The sequence below is a fragment of the Marmota flaviventris genome, chromosome 11 (assembly GCF_047511675.1).
Source record: "Marmota flaviventris isolate mMarFla1 chromosome 11, mMarFla1.hap1, whole genome shotgun sequence".
Classification (NCBI taxonomy): Eukaryota; Metazoa; Chordata; class Mammalia; order Rodentia; family Sciuridae; genus Marmota; species Marmota flaviventris.
The window spans coordinates 71,327,709-71,345,314 of record NC_092508.1 but is presented as its reverse complement, the minus strand read 5'-3'; the positions used below and the strand labels follow the sequence as shown (position 1 = coordinate 71,345,314).

The window sequence follows — 17,606 nt, the reverse complement described above, 5'->3', positions numbered from 1 at the left end:
TACTTTTGCTCTATTACTCTTGCATTTTCAGCAAGAGATGTTATTTTTACTAGTTTTCCCCTATTCCTTTCTTCCTGTGTTTTCTTAAACCCACTTCACTCAGTATTTTGTTTCAAACACTCCATAGAGATTTCTACAATCCAAATTCTAATGACATTCACATGATTGTATCCAGTGGCCACTTCCTCATTCCCATCCTACTTAATTATCAGCCACGTTTGACACAGCTGCTTATCTTCTTTTTGAATCACTTTATTCTCTTGGCTTTCAGAGGAATCTACTAGTCCTCTTAAAGCCTGGCTTTAAAGGTCCAGGATACCACACGAGCTGCATTTAATTGGTTAAAGCAAGTCAAAAAGACCAACCTAAATTCAAAGGGAGGGCAAATAGATTGCTCATACTATATGGGCGAAGGGGGAGAAAAGGAGTTATTGACAGCCATCTTTGAAGACAGTAGCAAAGACAGATCCTGGGTAGGGAAGGCAATCCTCTGTGAGAGGGAGCACCAGCAATGTCCAAGTCCATGCCTGTGTGGCCTTAAACAAATAACTAAACTTAATAAAAGAAAGATAATAAACTGCTTGATAGGTTTGTTGTGATAATTAAAGCCAAGTGAAATATGAAGTGCTGAAGTACAATGCGTGGCTCAAGGTACACACATTGCATAGACTCTGACGTTGCTAAGATTCTGTCACTATTACGGACACTATCATCCAAGTATTGTCTTCTAAATCAAGGATTACATTAAATTCTACTACCTGTGGCTTGCATGTTGTAGAAGAAGAATTGGACATTAATTCTAAGAACCCAGAGAAAAGTATGATAACATCACTTTTGAAACGTATTAGTGAATGCTGCTAATTTGTGAGAGGGGGGTAAAAAAGCCACTTACCATGGTCAGTACACTGATTTCTGACATCCTCTATACTCTCAACTTTGATGGCTTCTTCAAGAAAAATGTAACAGCTGTCTTTGAACTGAACCCAGGCAGATGAAGGGCAGTCTATGAAAAAAAAAAAAAAAAGAAAAATGCTGTTAAATAATAAGATTTAACATGAATTCCTGAAGATAAGAATATTAGATATTTAATTTTCACACACACAAAGGCAATTTCCCTTGTTAAATATTTGTTAAAATTTGTTTCTCTTCATTATACATGTGGGGATAGAGAAGTGTGTCACTGATTCTCTTCTGACTTGACAGAGCAAATTTACAAGTCTTAAGATTGTTTAGCAATTCAGACATGTAAATTGCAGCATTATTACCAAGGCAACAAAGTCTCAAGGAAGACAACCAGTTAGAATTACAGGATTCTCTTTAAAGGTTATCTTTGCAATGTGTAATCACAATTTCAAAAGTCTTAAGAGCTTTACAAAATCCCTTTGTTCAAATTATACCTCTAAGAACAGAGAACAAGTGGCAGGATTATGAATATTCAGACATTTAGTATTGCACAGGAAAACAAGATCAATGTCATTATGAATGTTCTTAATTTAATACTTCATCAAATCACATTCTTTGCTAGTTCTAGGAAACAGTCATATCTTTTTGCTATTCCTGTAGGGTGGAAGAACATCTTCAACTATCTCTACCTTGGTCTCTTTTTGTTCACCATGATGATGTATATCTTTATGCCCAGGTTCTAGAATGTCACTAGTTAGCATTGTAAGTAAAAGTAAGCCTGAAAGAGCTTAATTTCACTAAAACTGGAAGAAGGAATGGAATTCCTTAATTCTAGTGAATAAATGAGCACAAAGCACTATATTTCTATATTCTCTCCAGTTTATTTAAAATCACAAAGATTTTTTCCTATATAGTTTTATTTTCAAGTTCTGTGCATACTATGATTTTTTTTAATATAAAAGAGTGGAAACAAGCCTTATTACAGAGATCAGAACTTACCAGACACCTTAGCCTAAATTCAACACTTGATTTTACTGAGCTCAGAATATTCCAGAGGCCATTGGTTGTTCCCAATATTTGATCTCAGTTTCTTACAGCCCAGAGAACATACGACCAAGATAGATTATTTCCCAGTCTTCTAGTAACTTCTGGATAATAAGCAATCACAAGTGAAATGTTCAACACACAGGTCCTCCCTTCAAAGGCAAGAGTGTGCTCCTCATATCACATTTATTTCCCCACTTGCTAAATTGTATTAGCCACCTTTAATTATGTGACCAAAGGAAACACCCTAGGATAACAAAGCAACAAGATGGTTGGGTTGTAGGTGAAGCTGTCATATCACACTCTATTGTAATGAGAGAGAAGTAAGCCATTGTTAATTTAGGTCACTCACGTATCAATTGGACAAATAACCTAAAAGGATGGACTACTTAAAATTATCCCAAAAATAAATAAATATATTCAAATTCATAAGATGTGAACTTTTGCTGGCTGCATGATATCTTATTTAAAAGTTAAACCACCCAAGATGTACTAGGATGAGGATAAGTGTCCCAAGACACCGTTTATTTATTTTTTTTATGCAGATGGTGTTCCTTCCTGCTGTTTTATAAGCACTTACATTATACATGTATCGACCTTGGCTTGAAATCTGGCAAGAATCTAAAACGCTCTCCCTATGGTGGCTTAAACATAATTGGAGAGGACATTTTGGCAACAAGACCTTTTCTTTGAGAGAATTCTCATAATGAAACATTAGGAAAAAAAGCTGGCTATAAAATTAAATGTACAGTATTATCCTAAGATACAAAGAAGAAAACCCAGAAATATTTAGGACATACCAGACACTATTGTAGGAGGTAGGTTCAGAGGGCCTGAAACCAAGGCATTTGGTTAAAAAACTGTTATGGAGCAGCTAGACCCTTCAATCCCTTTCCTGAGTAAGAGCACTTGGCCATCTCAGGTCTACTGTACACATTTTGCCTCTGCCTCTGAAAGCCTGGGCTTTACTCAGGTGAGAAACTTTTATTTCTTTAAATCTCCTCCCAGGCCATCAAATATTATTCTCTGTTCATCTTCAGAGGTACAGGTCATCTGTCTATACCACCTTTCCCAAGACATCATCACTGGAATTTATTTCAACTTTCCCTTGCAATTTCACCACACAGTTCTTTCTCTCTTAAGCCACCATCTTATGGCAGCATAGGGTATCAGAAAGAACAAAACCTTGAATTCAGGACAGAGGAGTTTTTATCTTGGTGGTTGTACCTTGGATAGCTTATCTTTTTTTCTGTATTTCCTTAGGAAGGTAAGGGATAAATATCTACTTCATTGGATTGTTATAGTGAACATTAGCTAAGGTGCTACAAAATTGCACAGCACAATGTATAATACAGGGAAAGTGGTCAAAATATGTAGCTTTGGGGGGCCTGGGGTTGTAGCTCAGTGGTAGAGCACTTGCTTAGCATGTGTGAGGCACTAGGCTCAATCCTCAGCACCACATATAAATAAATAAATAAATAAACAAATAAATAAAGGTATTGTGTGCATCTATAAAAAAAAATTTATTTTAGTTTTGGCAACCATAATCATTCATCCAGTTTTATAACTGGTATCTTTCTCTCCTAGAATGTGACTACACTGAAAACACAGACTAAGTCTTAATTAATTTTTGGATCCCTAACACCTCAAATAGCTCTTGGACTATAACAGGGACTTTAAATACTTACTGATTAATGAATCCTCATCTTCACCTCTATGGCTTATCATCTCTTGATCATCTTCAACTTGATTCACTGTGACATGAAACGTGCTATATTCTAAAATATAACATATTCTAAAATATAACTGAACTGACCTTGCTGTCAATTCTCAATACTTTATTGATGTACTTTTTTTAATATTTATTTTTTTAGGTATAGATGGACAGAACACAATGCCTTTATTTTTATGTGGTGCTGAGGATTGAACCCGGGTCCCACCCATGCTAGACGAGCACTCTACTGCTGAGTCACAATCCCAGCCCCCAATATCGCTGTACTTTTTATTGAAATGCAACATGCATACAACACACAAACCATAAATACACAGCTTCATGAATTTTCATAAAACATACCCATACAATCATCAGCAAAATTAAACAATACATTAACCCTTCCAAAAGTAATCAACCTAACTTCTAATACCATAGATTAGTTTTGCTGGTTTTAGAATTTTATAGTAATGAAATTATACATGTTGGTACACTTTTGTGTCTGGCTTCTTCTGATAGACATTACTTTTTTATTAAATTTTTTATTTATTCTAATTTGTTATACATGATGACAGAATGCAATTCATTTCATATTACACATATAGAGCACAATTTTTCAAGTCACTGATTGTACACAAAGTATTTTCACACCATTCATGTCTTCATGCATGTACTTAGGGCAATCATATCTAACTCATTCTACCGTCATTCCTATCCCTTTGCCCCCTTTCTTTCCCTCCCTCCTCTTTGCTCTATCTAAAGTTCCTCCATTCCTCCCATGCTCCCCCCATCCCCATTATGAGTCAGCATTGATAGACATTACTTTTACAAGATTTATTTATGCTGTAGTGTGTACGTCAATCATTGTATCATTTCTACTATATCACTGTATGAATTTATTCTTTTGTTGATGAATATTTAGACAGTTTCTAGTTTATGGTTATTACAAGTAATGACCTTATGAGCATTCTATGCATGCTTTCTCATGAGTGTATTTCTGGAGTAAATTGTTGGGTACTATAGTTTGAACGTCCTTTCCAAAACTCAGGTCAAAATTTAACTGACATTATGATAGTATTAAAGGGTGAGACTTATAAGAGGTGACTAGGTCATGATGGCTGTGTCCTTATGAATGGATTAGTGCTGCAAGAGTGGGTTATCAAGTGAGTAGTTTCCTCATAAAAGAGTAAGTTTGCCATCCAGTCCCCCACTCTTGTATTTTTGCCTTCTGTTATGGGATGACACCACAAGAAACCCTCACAGATGCCAGCATCTTGATCTTGGACTTCTCAGTCTTCAGAACTGTGAGAAAATACATTTTTGTTTTTTATGAATTACTCCATCTGTGGTATTCCATTATACCAGTACAACAGACACATCAAGTATGCATGTGTCCAGCTTTGGCAGATACTGCCAAATGCTTTTCCAAATGTAACTGCCATTCCTATAAGAGTAAGTCATATTTTAAAAATCCAGTTTGATAATCCTTATCTTTTAATTGAAGGATTTCCATTCATATTTTATAAGTTGCTGATGAATCTGAATGTCTATATACCATCTATTTGGTATATTTTTATAAACAAATGTTTATAAAATGTCTCCTTTTTTCTTCTTTTTTTTCCTGTCTTCTTTTTGGATTATTAAATATTTTTACATATTTTTTCCATTTCTTATTAAATATATATTCTTTGATTTTCTTCTGTAGTGAATAACTTGAAAATTACAATGTACAACTTTGACCTTTTAGCACCTAAAATAAATTAAGACTTTTACCACTTGCTGGACAATGCTAGGATCACACAATATTTTAATTTCTATGACCTCCCTTCCTTTGTGTTACTGTTTTATTACTGTTTTGCATGGTCAGTGTTCCTTTAGCTTTATTTGCTCTCTCTGTTACTCTTTGTGCCTTCTTGCATCTCTTCATTACTGAGTGGGATAATTTTCCATTCATTTGAAGAAATCTCTTTGGTGTTTCTTTCTTCTTTTTTTTTTTTTTTTTGGAAACTCCCTCAATTCATGAAATTCTATAAATGTCTTTATACTGCCTTCATGCTTAAAGGTTATTTTTGCAAATATAGAATTCTAGAAATAGCAGCTTGTCTTTTATTTAAGATGTAGTTTTGTTGTTTTGGGCTTTTATCATTTCTATTGAGCAGTCAACTATCAATGTCATTGTTGCTGTTTGGCCAATAATGTCCCCTTCCTCATTGTTCTTCCCAACTCACCCCTGCTGCTTTCAAGATTTTATTTGTTTTTGGATTTTAGCAGTTTTATACTGATATGCCTACTTCTTAATGTTTTAATCCTACAAAGAATTCAATGCATTTCTTGACTCTGTGGCTTATTTTCATTGGTCACTTTAGAAAAGTCCTTGGCCATTATCCTTTCAAATAAAGCTTCTGCTTATTCTCTCTCTCTTGTCTTTCTGGGACTCAAGCTACATATATATTAGACTTCTCACTATGTACCATATATCCCTTTTGGACTCCCTCTATTTTTCTTATACATTTTAATACTTTGGGCTGTCCATAATATAATCAGGACTAAGGGGTAGTTGCTAACCTATTCTTCATTTATAACCTGAAGACAAAGGTAAATTTGGTTGTTGATGCTGTTAAACCATCTACTGAGCTCATGATGCCAGTGACTTTTCAGTTATAGAACTGTCAATTTATTTATTTATTTATTTATTTACTTACTTATTTATATTGGGGATTGAACCCAGAGGCATTTTACTGAGCCACATCCCCTGCCCTTGTTTATTTGTTTTAATTTTTTAAAATTTTGAGACAGGATCTTGCTAGATTGTTGAGGCTGGCTTTGAACTTGCAATCCTCCTGCCTCAGCCTCCTAAGTCTCTGGTATTATAGGCATGCACCACTGTGCCCAGCTTTTTTGTTTATATTTTTATAGATTCTGGGTCTCTGGTAAAATTCTCAATCTTATCACCTATATTCTTGAACTTATCATAGAAGTCTATTTTGGATAACACAATTTCTAGGTCACCTGTCCTCTATCCCTCTAAACCCTCTCTGTCTTTGCCCCTTGGGCCTGTTTCTTGTTGTGCCTGGTAGTTTTACATCAAATGCCATACACTGTGTAGGATAAAATGTAGTGCCTCTAAATGATGTTTTCTCCTCTAGGATGGATTCTGGTAGCTATCTGAGTAGCAGAGATCACTGGAATACAATCAGGGACTGAGCTGACCTGAGGAAGTGTTGAGAGTTTGTGGATTCCAAATAAAAACCTGGATATTAACTAGAGTCTCTCTTTTTTGGTGGATTGAAACTCAAATTTTTGTCTCAATGCCATTAGAATGTCTGAAATTGCCCTGCTTTTAGCTGTTTAAATTGGCAGTTCTCCTAATGGGAAAAGTTACACAGAATGTTGGAAGTGAACTGACTTAGGAACTATCTGAGGTCTGCACACAGGATTCTCATGGAATTTTATCCAGATTTCCTAATTGTTCATAGCAAGTATATTTAATTCCCATTACATTATAACCAGAAGCAGAATTCCCTCTTACACTTTTCAACAAGTTGTCAATAATCATTCATCTCTATCTATCCACCATCCATCCAACAAACATTTGCTGAATAACTCCTACATGTTGCTAAGACAGAACGCTCAGCGCATTAAAGAGGAGATATGTCCTAAAAGTGGTCAGTCTGATGAAAGAGTAAGATGGATATACATAAAAGGTATGAAAAGATATGATAGATATTATAAGACTAGAGAAGAAGGAGTGTATAACTTTTGGAATAAGAGAATGTTTCAAAAAGTGGGCAATATTTGAGCTAAATCTCACAGGATAGATGGGAGTTTCCATGCCAAAAGGAAAAAGTCCAGACAGAAGGAATGCCATAAATATCACAGACAGGCATCTTGTAAGAACTCAACAAATACTTGTTGCATGAGTGAACAAAAATATAAAGACAGGATTCTCCCTCCCTCTTTCTCCATGCCACCATAGAATGTGACATATTAGGTCATGACAGAGAAAACAAGCAGTCACTTCCAGAATGAAACTCAAACTGAAAGTCATAATGGTGGCTCTCTGAATTGTAAGCTTTTATTATTTATTATTTCTCTCCCCGCCCCCTTATCCTAGTTTATTTTGATCCCTCCTGCTGCTCTTTTTTTCCTTAGCCTTGTGGAATTAAAGAAAATTGAAATGGAAATATATCCTTTTAGCATGTTTAATGACACCTGAGCATCTTTATAAGTCATTGGACATTCTAACACAGGTTGAGAAGTGCTCCCTAATGTTATTTCTAGTCAAAACTACAGATAGTGTTTTCTGCTGATAACAAGTACCTCTAGAATATATAAAAATGAAGAACGTTTAAAATACTGTTTATGTGAAATAACGCATTTCTAATTATTAGTACACAGAAATATAATCAAAGCCCAAATCAAGCAAAACAAATGACTTCTTTGTATAATTGTAGTTCTTATACTTTATGAATTAAAATGACCTCTAATATACTGGTTAAAGTATATGCTTATTTCAGTGGAAGCTCATGTGTCAATTCTCCATAAAGTGTCCAACCCTTGCCCTCCTCATACCTCTGATTATTCTGAACTACTATAGAACTTTTCATTACACTTTGAATAAGAAGCCTTTTCTGGGGGTTGGGAATGTGGCTCAGTGGTAGAGTGTTTGCCTAGCATGTATGAGGCATTGGATTCAAGTCTCAGCACCACATAAAAATGAATAAATAAAATAAGGTATTGTGTCCATCTACAACTAAAAAAAATTAAAAAAACAAAAAGAAAGCTTTTCTGATTACAAGGACTAAATATATGTTCAGGTTACCCCTGATGATCGAGATTTATTGTAATAGGACACTATCTCAGCAAACAAGCTTCTTAGGTTTGGGGGGGGGGGTTTGTTTGTTTGATTTGGTACTGGGGATTGAAGCCAGGAGCATTTTACCGCTGAACTACATCCTCAGCCCTTTTTATTTTTTCATATTTGAAGTAGGGTCTTGCTAAGTTGCTAAAGGCCTCAAACTTGTCATCCTCCTATCTCAGTCTCCTGAGTTGATGGGATTACAGGTGCGTGTTGCTGTGCCCAGCTCTCTTAAAAGTTCTTATACCAAGTCCCCTCTTGGGCTGCCTGCCTAGCTTAGAGTAGTCAGCTTTTAATTTAAGAAATTAGCCTTATTTTGATTGGTTGTGGCTAGGGTTGTACACCTAGTAGGGCACAAACCATAGGTACTTATACATGAAAACCACAAATAGTCATTCTTCTTGGAAAAGGAATTGTGCTACCCTTTGAGAGCCAGTATACATCCTAGGGCACTCATCAAATCCTGCTCTATATAGTAGTTGTCTGATACTTATCCTGTTTCTCCAATTTTATTGTTAACTGCATGACAGCAGAGACCATTACCTCATTAGTACGCTCATTAGTTACTATTGTCCTACTTTCAAAGCTGTCCTTGAACTTGTGATTCTCCTGCCCCAGCCTTGGCATTGCAGAGATACACCACCACATCCAGCTTATGCTGCTATCTTGAACATGCATAGAAGTGGGACAGTGCAGGTGGTGCACGTGAGGCTTGGGGAAAAGTCTGGTTTGGACGGCATGATCTTGGGTATGTTATTTAACCTTACTACGCCCTTTATTTTTAAAAAGGGGATAACAGTACCTCTCTGGGTGGTAGTGAGAAAGATATTCTGGGTGCTAGGGATTCCACAGTGAACTAAAAAGGAAAAAAATTCCTGCCCTTATGTAGCTTATATTCTAATTGAAGCAGATACATAAAAGCAAGATGAATAAGTAAAATAATGGGTTAGGGCTGGGGATGTGGCTCAGGGGTAGAGCACTTGCCTAGAATGCATGAGGCCCTGTGTTTAATCTCTGGCACATGCGCATGCACACACACGCACACAGAAGTGTATTAACAATCTATTGCTAGTAACAAATCAGCAATTCAAAGCAAGAAACATAGCAGGTACAGTGATGCATACCTGTAATCCCAGCTACTCAGAAGACTAAAGCAGGAGAATCTCAAATTCAAGAATAGCCAAGGCAACTTAGTGAGACCTCGTCTCATAATTAAAAATAAAAAGTGCTGGGAATGTAGCTCTGTGGTTGAGTACCCTTAGGATCAATCCCCAATACCTCAAATAAAAAAAAAAGAAAAAAAAAACAATGATAACAAAAAACAAGAGATATTCATTCTCTCTCTCTCTCTCTCTCTCTCACTGGGAATTGAACCTAGAGGCACTTAACCACTGAGCCACACCCCCAGTCTTTTTCGTTTTTTATTTTGAGACAGGTTCTCACAAAGTTGCTGGGGGCAGGTATCGAACTGGGGGCTGGTCTCGAACTTGCAAATCTCCTGTCTCAGCCTCTTGAGTTGTTCGGATTACAGGCATGTGCCACCAAGCCTAGCAAGAAACATATCTCACAGTCTCTGAGTCAAGAATTCTGAAGCAGATACTTAGTTGGGTGACTCTGGCTTGGGGTTTTTCATAAAGTTGCAGTCAAGATGTTGGCAAGAGGGGCTAAGGCTGGATCTCAGAGGCAGAGTGCTTGCCTAGAATGTGTGAGGCACTAGGTTGGATTTTCAGCACCACATAAAAATAAATAAAGGCATGCTGTTCATCTACAACTACAAAAAAATGTTTTTTAAAAAAGGTGTTGCCAAAGGCTGTAGTCATCTGAACACTAAATTGTAGCTGGAAGATCAGCCTCAAGAAAGATCACTCATATAGATGGTGAGCTCGTCTGGCTATGGGCAGGAGGCCTCAGTTCCTCACTAGGTGATTTCTCCACAGGGGTGCTAGAGGATCCTCATGATACAGCTTCTTCCAGACTCAGTAATTCAGAGAGCAAGGTACAAGTGCAATGCCTTATATAATTCAGGATTTCTGTAATATCCTATCGGTTCTTGTATTAAGGTTTTCCAGGGAAACAAAACCAATAAAAGAGAGAGAAAGAGAGATGTAGATATATATATATATATATATGACAGATACATATGGCAGGCTGGAGAACCAGGAAAGCTGGTGGTGTAATTCAGTCCTAGTCTGAGGCCTGAGAATGGTGGGGGATATTGTTGGAATCTAAAAGCCCAAGAACCAGAGATGTCTATATGATATCTGAAGGCAGAAGATGGATGTCTCAGTTCTAGCAGAGGGGCAATTTTTGTTTTATCTGGATCCTCAATAGGATGAGGCCTGCCCACATTGATAAGGGTAATACTGATCTTCTCCAGAGACATTCTCACAGATGCATTGAGATATGTTATCTAGGCATCCTGTAGCCCAATCAAGTTTACACATAAAATTAAACTATTACAGTTATACAAGTAAGCCCTATATAATGTTGAAGTGGGCTACACACATATATGAATATGAAGAGGTAAGAATATTTGAGGGCCATCTTAGAGGCTGGCAGCCACAGATTAAGTACTAAGGAGAAAGAGAAAAAAAGAAAAGACACAGAAGCAAGATCCTAAGTGTGGGGCTGGGGTTGTGGCTCAGCGGTAGAGCTCTCTCCTAGCACATGTGAGGCCCTGGGTTTGATTCTCAGCACCACATAAAATAAAATAAAGATATTGTGTCCATCTACAACTAAAAAATAAATATTAAAAAAAAAAGATCCTGAGTGTGGTGGTAGGGGTCTGGGTTGCAATTTTACAACAGTGTCTAGAAAAGATCACATTATAAAGAATACAAAGATCTGAAGAAGCTGAAAGAAAAAGTCATATGGAGATGTAGGTTAGATAGAAGAGCACAAATAAGGCCCCTGAGATGGGACAAAGTGATGATGACAATGATAGCTAGTTATTCAAAGATCATTGAGGAATAATGAAATCATATGTGATAAGTCTAAAAGAAAAAAAAAAAAGCTGTACACAGAAAAGAGATTATTGCCTTCCCCCAAAACTTTTAATTGCCTTCATAGGCTCATTCCAGCATTAGCTATAACTCCAGTTAATTCAACAATGAATACTTAGGTCAGAGTGTGAGCCCAGAAAAAAGCCTTAGGCATTACTCGAGATATATATTTATTTTGAGAAGAACAGTGTTAAAAAGAGGCAGGAGCCAGGCGCTGTGGGGCACGCCTGTAATCCCAGTGGCTTGGGAGTCTGAGACAGGAGAATCATGAGTTCAAAGCCAGCTTCAGCAACCTTAGTTGCTTTGAGGCACTAAGCAATTCAGTGAGACCCTGTCCCTAAATAAAATACAAAATAGGGCTGGGGATATGGATCAGCGGTCGAATGCCCCTGAGTTCAATCCCCAGTACCAAAAAAAAAAAAAAAAAACGGAGGCTGGAAAACTCCTGTGAGGACAGTTGTTGAGGTTCATGCACCTCATGAGCAGAAGGCTAACCTAAGTAAGTTATCTTCAATGCTAAGTATTTTTGCTCTAATCCTGTTATAATTAAAGACCTGCCCAAAAAGCTCTCCACAAAGTGGTTTTCTATTGGTCTTATTTTATAACAGCTATCCTGAAAGATAGGTGGTTGTTAATAATGACCTAAATGACTCTTTAGGGATTTTATAATTTTCTAATCCCCTCTATTAATTTAATGTGTACAGATGGGGCTGGGGTTGTGGCTCAGTGGTAGAGCGCTTGCTTAGCACGTGCAGGACACTGAGTTTGATCCTCAGCACCACATAAAAATAAAATAAATATATTTTGTCCAACTACAATTAAAACAAAATATATTTTTAAAAAATATGTACAGAAACTTAGGAATCTGATGAAAAATTTAAAAGTTATATTTAATTCTAAAAATTTCCATATAGATCCTCTGCCTAAAATTATCTGTGCTAAAAGAATAAAATGTCATATCCCAAGGAAATTTTGCATAACCAGTCAAATCTACTAAAATTCTGTTTCCTTATAAGCTATTTTTTGTTTTGTTTTTATTGATTTTTTAAACAGCCTGGCACAGCACAAGAGGAAGCAGTCCTTGGAACATGCTTGTTCTAAATATTAACATAGATAAAATAAAGATGTTCTTCTCTTTCCTTCTCAATAAAAAGACCTTTGCTCCTCTGCTATTAAGAGAGAACTGTAGCCAGGTGTGGTGGTGCACACCTGTAATTCCAGCAGCTTGGGAGGGTGAGGCGCAGGATCACAAGTTCAAAGCCAGCCTCACTTAGCAAGACCTGTCTCAAAATAAATAATAATAATAAAAAGGGCTGGGAATTTAGCTCAGTGGTTAAGCACCCATGGGTTCAATACCTGGTACCAAAAAAGAAAAGAGAAAGAGAACTGCAGCCACTTATCTTCATAAGGACAGCTTGGCAGGACAGAAGAGGAGGGGCTATTTGGATTTATTGTGAATGAGTGGCTGTTCCAAGTCCCTGAGTAATCCAGAGGTCCTGTGGCTGTGCTCTCAGCTGCAAGGTCTGCGTGAATCCCAAGGGAGTTGAGCTATTCTGATACCCCCTTCCCTTTTCAGCATCTCTCTTCCCAGCCTAGCTTCCAGGATTCCCACCTCCATCTTCTCCCCTCACTTTGCAGAAGAGCTGCCATGATACTCTTTCATAGAAGAGGTGGCCAGTGTTCATCTGTACCTTTCTCACTGGGCATTACTGATCTGCTCTCACAGATTCAGTCTCAAGGTTTGCTCTCAAAATCTAAAAAACCAATCACCAAATCAATAAAATACTTTACATGTACAATAAAAAACTGTGGAAGAAAACTATTTCAACACGTGATTTTCAGCATATAAGCAAATTCTTAAAAGCTCTCAACAATGAAAGAAGTCTTAAAATAATACTTAAATTAAATTCACATTTTTTGATATTTATTTATTTATTTTAGTTTTAGGTGGACACAATATCTTTATTTTATTTTTATGTGGTGTTGAGGATTGAACCCAGTGCTCCGTGCATGCCAGGCGAGCGCGCTACCTCTTGAGCCATGTCCCCAGTCCTTAAATTCACATTTTTATTGGAAGAAAAATATTAACATTTCAAAACTTACAAAAATATTCTAATGTTTAATCTGAGAGAAGCTCCCCTGAAACAACTGTGCTACCTAGAAGGGTCAGAAAATGTCGCATTGATAGATTAAGACGATTTAATGCTTTTAATTCAATTATGAGATGAGTTCATTGCAGAGGTAACATAATTTGAAAGAAAGTATAATCCAGTTATCCTCTACTTTTAAACCATTCACCACAATTTTTGACTATTTTATTATTAATTAGAATAAAGCACGAAGACACAAATCAAAACAGAAATCCACAGGACACTAAATCCCTGCTGTTCTGGATCTTCATTCTAGTAAGAAAAGTAACAGGCAAGAGGACAGATGAATAAACAAAATGCATTTGAAAGTGCTTTAGTTACAACATGGAGATGGAACAGAAAAATATGGTGTTTATGGAAGGGCTTAGGAGGTGACATGAACAGAGATCTGAATGAGAAGAACGGGCAGCCATGCCAAGGACAAGTGGGAAATATTCTGTGCAAAAGGACCAGAGGTGTCAGTGTTCCCAGAAGGTCAGTGTGGCTAAACAGAGTGAATGTCAGGAAGTGTTGTAATGTAAGAGATGACGTTAGGGAGAGAGGCAGAGCCAACTCATCTAGTTTTAAAGTCATGGCAATTCAAAATGAGAAATCTAGCTTCTGACACAAAGCTTTGGATGTAGTTCAGAGGTACAGCACTTGCTTGCCTATTTAAGGCCCTGGGTTTCATCCCTAGCACAAAAACAAAAACAAAAATACCAAAACAAAAATTTATATTCACTTGTCCCATGCCATTCATGGGAATCACTGACCAAAAAAACATATGCTGATCATATACTACATGAAAAATCCATTACAGAGCTTTTAAAAGACATATCATAACTTTACTTAGAAACTGAATGTCTGGTCTACTGTGTTTTTGTTTTTGTTTTGAGTGCTAGGGAGCAAATGTAGGCTCTCACACATGCTAGGCAAGTGCTCTACCACTGAGCTACATCTCATTGTGACTTTTAAGATAATAACTAAGAACGACATAAGATTCCTTCACTAAATAAATAACCGATAAGAATAACAATGATTTCTATTTCAACATTACATTTAAACTTTAATATTATAAGAGATTTTCTGTTAAGATGTTGTCATTCAGCTAACTCTGTGATGACTTTGACAAGTTCTTTGGATACTTAGTTCTAAGCCATTCTAAGTCAAATATAATTCCTGATCTTGTCTGGATAGATTTGTGAGATACTATGATGAAAAGCATCCCAGTTATTCAGCCTTACAACATTATAATGAATGTGAATGTGCTCAGAAACCATAAACATCCAACATGGAGTAGAACTCACATGATGTTTTCCAGTTGCAATAATTACCCTGCCATTTGGATGAAATTAGCAAAGGGAAGGAAATCAAGTTGACCATGTTAATAAGCACCATCCACAGAGTTCTCACTAGTGCTCATAACAGCCCTATGAAATAGGTATTATTTCCGTGTTACTGAAGTGCAGTTAAGTTGGGTAACAAGGGCAAAGCTCATACTTTTTCTAGATTAATCTTTAAAACTGCCTGAGAGAAGCTGATTAATAGCATGAAATTATTCAACATGCACTTCTTTCTTCTAAAGCTCTCGAAAACTCTATTTATCCACACTAGACTTATAAAAGGAAAAGACCATAACTTGCCAAAGAAAAGTTTGTTTTCTATTGCTGGTCAAAACAGCTTCTCTGAAAAGGAAAGATACCAAAATATCTGGAAACTGATTCTCTTTCAAAATCTCTCTCTCTCTCTCTCTCTCTCTCTCTCTCTCTCTCTATATATATATATATATATATATATTTTTTTTTTTTTTTTTTTTTTTTTTTTTTTTTTTTTTGACTAAAGTACAAATGTATGGCACTGCAGAGAGTGGGTTCAATGGAGTTCAGATGTGACTGGCTCAGGAGGATGAACATAAGGAGGATGTGCTATGCATAAGGAGGATTCAGAAACAGATCAGCCTTCACAGATTCTCCAGTCCAGCCTGACTTAGACAAAATAAGGTGTATGGGCTGAACTGTGAAAACTGGCACATCTTGCTCTGCTCCTCCAATAGGTAGCAGATAGCATAACTGGTCATAAATGCTGGTCCACAAAAGCTTTCAGGAGAGGAGCTTTGAATTTGTAAGCAAGTTCTAGCTGCTTACTCTGCTGCCACTTCCATCTCTGAGGGCCTTTAAAATATTCCTGCCTGTCAGCAGACTTCATAGGAAGCTATAAAAAAGGCAGTGAAATTGGTGTGTGTGTGGGGGGGATCTCTTGCATAATCCTTTTGTTCAAGCCAATGCAAGCATTTAGTTCTTGTTTATTTTGCTGTGTAATTCCTGGAACTGTTAAATCAATAGTGTTTTTGGATGAAAGTCTTCCCCAGAGGTTCCCCATAAACATATTTTTAACATCCCTGTGTAGAAAATTTGTTTAAGACACATATTCAATGGAATTGTCTATTTTCTTCAGGACTCATTTTGGAAATGATTAATCGTGTAATTTTTCACATGTCACTTGCACAACAGCAGATCAAATATTTTATTATTTATTTTGTGTGTGGTACTGGGGATCAAACCCAGGGACTCACGCATGCTAGGCAAGCTCTTTACCATTAAGTTACATCCCAGTCCCTTTTTATTTTGAGACCAGGCAGGTCTTGCTAACTTGCGGAGGCGGGCCTCGGATTTTGGATCCTCCTGCCTCAGCCTGGAGTAGTTAGAATTCTAGGTAAGTACCTGTGTCTGCCGCAAAGTTTTTGTTGTTTTTGTTGTTGATGATTGTTTTTAAAATCACGACTTAAGTGGAATACAACTCTTGCATGTTCACCTCCCTCTTCGATCCAGGGGTTATTTGGCTGAACCCTTTTCCTGTTTCAAAAACTTGAGCACCAAGCAATTGGACAAACAACTGGCGCCTGATAAAGAGGGCCTACTCCCTCCCAGCACCCCTACCCACGCTGCGCCCTAGCTGGGGAAAATCTCAGCTGCCAACATTCTCTCTTCTCAATGACCCAAATGTGCCTGAAACTACTCAGGTCGGGGGACTAGATCTGAGTCCCTCCGCTCTCCGGCCAAAATGCCTGGTTGCGGGGTGTGGGGCGGGGTGTGGGGCGGGGTCCCTCCGGAGGCCCTCCCCGCGGAGTGGGGTCTGAACTGAGGTTGTAGGCACTCGGGAAGGAGCCCTCACGTTCTCCGCCCCTTCCCTTCAGGGCGCTCTCTGGAGACCCACGGAATCCCGAGAGGCGAATAGGGGGATGACCAGATAGCAGGGTCCAAGGGGGAGCCTGGAGTGTGCGTGCAGAAAAGGACGAGATGTCCCGCTCAGGTGCACCCCCTCTGGGCCGCCCCGGTGCGGGTGGCAGTGGACAGTCTCTGCTGGCTCGCTGTTCTGGCTCCCGGGCCGGGGACGGGGCACCGCAAGGGGCAGCTTACCCGCGACCGTGGCAGCGACAAGGCCCAGCAGTGGCAGTAGCAGCTTGGGTAGCACGGCCCGGGGCATGACGGCGGCAAGAGCCAGAGGGCGGGCGGCAGGCTACAGCGGGCCGGAGCGGGGCGGGGGCGGTGCTTCTCGGAAGTGGAGCTGCAGTCCGGACCCCTCCCACCGCCCAGGCCGAGGGAGTGCGCTGCAGAGGGTCCCACCTAGCGCTGACCCGGGCTCTCCAGATTGCGCAAAAGGGGCTGGAAAGAAGCCTTATGGAACTTCCCTCTTCAATTGGGGGAAAAAAATAAATAAATAAAAACAACTAACTTTTTTTGGGGGGGTTGAAGTAATCTCATACTTTTGAAAATGTTACAAAAATAGCACAAAGAATTTGTGTAACCCTTCGGGCAGCTTCTCGAAATATTAATGTCTTATGTAACTCTAGTAGAAAGATCAAAACCAGGAAATTACCACTGATACACTACTATTCGCTAAACTATTCACAGAATTTATCAGTTTGCCAATGTCCTTCTCTTTAGTGTTATTTTCCCATT

General features: G+C 38.1%; 1 protein-coding gene across 2 annotated transcripts in view; it reads right to left on the bottom strand.

The window, feature by feature from the left end:
- The window catches only part of LOC114094772 (CD302 antigen), a 144,708-nt gene that overhangs the window by 16,145 nt on the left and 110,957 nt on the right, over positions 1-17,606 (bottom strand). The window contains exons 1-2 of one of the 2 annotated variants that reach the window (XM_027937954.2): positions 17,064-17,211; positions 893-1,003 (exon numbers count right to left, since the gene is read on the bottom strand). In XM_027937954.2, coding sequence (XP_027793755.1) covers positions 893-1,003; positions 17,064-17,130 — 178 coding nt within the window. In that variant the 5' untranslated portion in view covers positions 17,131-17,211. Of the gene's footprint in view, positions 1-892; positions 1,004-17,063; positions 17,212-17,606 lie in introns of those variants that run through there. The other variant, XM_027937955.2, reaches the window with a different exon arrangement.